Source organism: Orycteropus afer, unplaced genomic scaffold (genome assembly GCF_000298275.1).
Source record: "Orycteropus afer afer isolate SDZICR_OR568_19922 unplaced genomic scaffold, OryAfe1.0 scaffold00857, whole genome shotgun sequence".
Taxonomy (NCBI): domain Eukaryota; kingdom Metazoa; phylum Chordata; class Mammalia; order Tubulidentata; family Orycteropodidae; genus Orycteropus; species Orycteropus afer.
In genome coordinates, this window is record NW_006922444.1 from 634,981 (window position 1) to 640,445 (window position 5,465).

Here is a 5,465-nt window from a genome sequence, read left to right on the forward strand (position 1 = left end):
GTGCATTGGATTGTTATACCGGATAGATAATACCATGACTTTTTAATACATTGTGACATTTGATGTTGATTAGCAATGTCCCTTTGATCAACAATTTGTAAACACAAGTTTCCAATTGGAAGAGTTTTTAGTCGTCATTTAATCAAATATTATATTTCATGAAAGAGGAACAATGCAATATTCTAGATAGCAAGGAGAAAAAAAATATACTTAAACCCACCTATCTTGACATCAAGACCATTATCCTATGTATCAGTCATACTTGTTCTTAAACATGAATGGATTTTGTTTGAATCTCTCTATTGACATGAAGTTTTAACTATGATCCCTCTTTGGCTCCAGAGATTCCTCATTGCATTTTTCACCTCTGCATTTCTGAGGGTGTAGATTAAAGGGTTTAACATGGGAGTTACCATAGTATAAAACAAGGCCACAGCTTTATCAATGGGAAAGGTGATCATGGGACGAAGGTACACAAATATACAGGGTACAAAGAATAAGATAACTACAATAACATGGGAAGCACAGGTGGAAAGAGCCTTCCGCTGTCCCTCAGAGCTGTGAGTTCTTAGGGAGCAAAGGATGAGGACATAGGAGGTGATAAGAATAGAGAAAATGAGCATACACATCAGCCCACTGTTGGCAGCAACAAAGAGTCCAAAGGTACGTGTGTCAGTGCAGGACAGTTTCAGCAGAGGGAACAGATCACAGATGAAATGGTCAATAACATTGGGGCCACAGAAGGGCAGCCAGACCACAAAAAGAGTTTGAATCAGAGCATGAAGAAATCCCCCAGCCCAGGCCATGGCCACCAGGAGGCCACACACTTGCTGGTTCATTGTGATCATGTAGTGCAGGGGTTTGCAGATGGCCACATAGCGGTCATAGGCCATCGCTGTGAGAAGGAGGATCTCAACTCCTCCGAAGAAATGCTCTGCAAAGAGCTGCGTCATGCACCCACTGAAGGAGATGGTTTTCTTTCCAGCCAGTAAGTCAGCAATCATTTTGGGGGCTATGCTAGAAGAACAGCAGCCATCTATGAAGGACAGGAAAAACAGAAAAAAATACATGGGGGATCCCAGGGATGGGCTGGTGGTGATGGTCACTACAATGAGTAGGTTGCCTGCCAGGGTGAGCAGGTAGATGACTGCAAACACAGTGAACAAAAGTTTCTGCACATCTGGGTTCTGTGTCAGGCCAAGGAGGATGAATTCTGTCACATTATTCACTTGTTCCATGGATCCAGTGTGGCATCTGGATAATTGATTTATCTGCAAATAATATGGGAATTGCAATGGTGGCAGGTAAATTTTGATGAAGCAAATAATTTTCATAATAATGATTTGATTTCTGTAAGATTGATGGAAACTGAGCAAAAAACTCATTTGGGTTATATTTTTGGTCACATAATATAACTATGTAGCCCTCTTCTACACATGCATATGAACACTCAAACCATATATACACAAATACACTTACATACATTCACTAACAAACACACTCACACATATTCACACACATGCACATACACATTCTCACCTTCATAAATACATCCAGTTACACATACTCCTCCACACATTCACCTACAAACACATGCATCTCACAAATACACTTTCACACACACACACACACTCATTCACACACACAAGCACAGTTTATGACTTTGACATGTGCAGCATCTTAACTGCAATTATATATGGACAGATACTCTTCCCATAACTGCCACAGTATTCTTTCCTAGAGCAAAACAGGAATAAAAATGAGACCCATAAAGAGGAGCAGAGGCTTGACCTCCGCCAGTCCCTTCTCTGGTCACACAGACTGATGAGGTGAAGCTGCAGAGTTTGTTATTCTTGTTATTTTTAGCTTGTCTCAGGGTGACTATAAAATATCAGGTGTGTTCAGTGTGAAATTAGGGAACGTTGAGTCATATTTCAGAATCAACTGAACTGAATGACTGTTTGAGGCCACAGGAAGACATGCTGTGGCAGTTAGATTTATTCACTTAAGTGCATCCAAACAGAATGTTCTAGGATTATCACAGATTCTTTATCTAACACTTCTGGAAGAAGCATAACAACATCTCCCAAATTTATTTGAAGCTTTTAGAATTCACTATTTGGGGAACTTCTGTCATATTTCGTTTCAGGGGTCTTTGCAAATCAAAACTCATTGTAAGGAAGATTATGAAATATCCTCTGCATCTGCCCAGAAAATAGATACTTCCAAGTAACAAAAGCACCCTAATTCATTTGGCATAATGTGTTTTTTAAGAGTTAGACAACATAGAATCTTGTGGAAAGCTATATATATATATATATATATATATATATATATTGCTGTTATGTTACAACCTTTGATATAAGTGATAGTAATATTTTTCAATTCATCCATATCATTGTTATTTTCCTCATTGTATTGCAATCAACCCAGTGGAAACTGTTTTGCTTTCTATATGAAAAGGTTCAGGCTCGGTAAGACTAACGCCAATAACTAATGTGGCTCCTAATCATTGAATATGATGCTACATATGCTTTTCACACACTTTTAAATTACCGGTAAAGGAAGGAAAATGAGAAACTCAGATATCAAAATTTTTATTCTTGAAATATTTGCTTGTTATAATATTAAGGGGAGCTCTGGTGGTGTAGTGCCTAAGGCACTTGACTGCTAACCAGAAAGCTGGTGGTTCAAACTCATCAGCCACTTCTCAGAAGAACATTGTGCAATCTACTTCTGTAGAGATATCATCTTGGAAATTAAGAGAAGATAAATGAAATCAGAAGAGCAAACTGTTATACTAGGAAGAAAAATTGAATGCAGAAATTAATACAGTGGACAGTAGAAAGTATTATATTTGATAAATAAATTCAAAAGCTTGCTGATATTTAAAAAATGCAAACAAAACTGAGGTCCAGTCGAGTCAACTCATAGTCACCCCTCCTTGGGTTTCTGAGATGGTATCTCTATGGAAGTAGATTGCCCAAACTTCCTTCTCAGGAGTGGCTGGTGGGTTTGAACCACCAGCCTTCTGGTTAGCAGTCAAATTCTTTAGGAACTATGAATATGGTCAAATCCCCGAAGGATATTAATGTTAAAGAATATTTAAAAGAAAATTATGTATAGCTAAATGGGAGTAATTAACATTTAAAAATTAATTTATAGACATTTTTCAAAACAAGGTAAGTCTTCTTTTCATGAGTTAAAAAGAGAAGTCTTACTTTTTTATTTTTTGAGACCCAGTGGGCCCATAACTATTTGCATGACTGCTTTTCTAGGTAGAATGAGTATGCTGGTCATTATTTATAAAAATCTGTCACAGTGTTTAAATTTAACTCACTTTTAAGTTAAAAGTGTCATGTGTCAGTTGAGAGAAAAATAATAATAAGGAAGCGACAGTTTGTATCCACCTCTCTGAATATATTTGTGGAAGAAGTTAACAGACTCATCCATGACAAAGCATTGTAATTGTAGACAACATTTTGCATGGACTTAGCAATCACTCGCCCCTAACTAACTGCTGCTTTTAGGTTCCTCCATTTTCAGCTTAAGTATAGTATTTTCCTCTCTGGTAGCATAGTGCCTAAAACATTTGACTGCTAACCAGAAAGCTGGTGGTTCAAACCCACCAGCCATTCCTGGGAAGGAAGAGTGGGTGATCTACTTCCATGGTGATACCGCCTTAGAAACCCAAGGTGGGGTCACTATGAGTCAGATACAACTCGCCAGCAGTGTTAATTGTTGCTGTTGTAATATGCCATCACATTGATTTCTACTCATAGCGACTCCTCCTTGGATTTCCAAAGCAGTATCACTATGGAAGTAGATTGCCCCATTTTCCTTCAGAGGAGTGGCTGGTGGGCTTGAACCACCAGCCTTCTGGTTAGCAGTCAGATGCCTTAGGCACTATGCCACCAGAGCTCCTAGTGAGTTAGTAGTGATTTGAAAATAATTACTAGGAGAGATTTCCTAAATAAAACTGAGGTCATAGGCTGAATTTATTTTTGTTCTATAGGCTCACACCATCCTGAGAGTGTGGACAATAGCATCTCAGTGCAGATAATGAATTTATTTAATTAGAAAATTTCCAAAGCTTTAGGCTTCAATAGAAATAGGGACAGACCTAACCTTTGGAGGACTTCTCTTTTCAAACCTCCTTGCTACGCAGTTTCCCTTCTTGCTCTTTTGGTGATCAGATGAAGCATATCATAAAGGCCACCTGATCTGAGCTCTAATCTGATTTAAAGCTCTGGAAATAGGAAGCTATGTTAAAGCAGAAAAATTAGGGGTTATCAGCACCATAAACTCAGCAACAAATGAAAATTACCTTGTTGCAGCAGGTCCCTGAGTTAGCTCTTTTATGCCATTTTCTTAGAAAGCCAGTGTTTATTATAGAGATAGATAGTTCCTTTGGTCCCCGGGAGACTGGATCCAAATGGGCTGGAAAATCAGAACTGAACAGCATCTGTTATCCAGAAAATTGTCCTTGTATGGTCTTCTAGACTCAGGAACCTCACCATTATCAATATGTTCATGTGAGATTTCAGGGAAATATTTAAAGTTATCACTTGAGTGCAAGGAGTTAGGGATGCTCTAACCTCTCACCTCCCAGAGGATTAGAATTAGCAGCTTCAGCCAAAATGGCAGCTGAACCAGTTCATCTCGTTCTCTCCTGTGACCAAGACACTTGTGACTAAGGGGGAGAGTCAGCTGGGTTGGCTTAGCAGCCTCTCAATGGTTGTGATTGGGAAGTGATCTTAGAGTCTGGGAAGGAAGGCACAGGATGTTGTAGTTATGTGTGCAGCAGCCAGTCAGAGCCTATCAATCTACCCTAATAATATCTGTTTCACAGAGTCATAGGATGAATTGAGTAAGATAAAATGTCAAAATACCTGGTCACTGCAGAATTATCATTCTAGTCTTGATGCTCTAAAGATAGAAACACGTGGGACAGAGGAACTGCTTTCTAATACTAACAATCTGAATCATGCTTAAGAGCAAGAACTTCAGTGTACAACGTTTCCTAACTATGCAAACTCAGTCAAATTTTTCAATCTCTTTACACTTCATTTTCCACATCTCTAAAAACGGGATGATAACAATACCTGTTGCAGGAGTTATATGAGATAACAGATGCAAAATACTTAGAATGATACCCAGCATGGAGGAAAGTTTTATTGTCTGTTGTCACCTTCCGTTTAGAAGATCAGAGCTCATGGTGTGCCCAATCCAGGTTTCTAGCAAAACTACCTCAACTCATATATGTAGCTTTTCTTGTTTTCTCTTATGGTTTATAGAACTCTGGGCCTATGCAGAAATTAAGGGAGAAGAAATGTCACGTTTTGAAGTGTTGAATACTGATTCATAGGCCATCACAATTCTAAAATATTTCTATGAGTATTTGATCATCTTTGTACTAAAGAATCAGACAGGGAAGCTGAGACTCCTTAAAAGGGTTGCAGTAG

General features: G+C 38.6%; 1 protein-coding gene across 1 annotated transcript; it reads right to left on the reverse strand.

The window, feature by feature from the left end:
• Positions 1 to 299: 299 nt before the first annotated feature.
• On the reverse strand, positions 300 to 1,261 carry LOC103212154 (olfactory receptor 4C5-like). Its single transcript, XM_007958155.2, has one exon. The coding sequence runs from the start codon at positions 1,236 to 1,238 to the stop codon at positions 300 to 302; it is 939 nt and encodes a 312-aa protein (XP_007956346.1). The 5' UTR covers positions 1,239 to 1,261.
• Positions 1,262 to 5,465: the final 4,204 nt, after the last annotated feature.

Excerpts from the sequence above, each read along its gene's own strand:
- LOC103212154 (XM_007958155.2), bottom strand. The coding sequence starts at position 1,238 with ATGGAACAAGTGAATAATGTGACAGAATTCATCCTCCTTGGCCTGACA.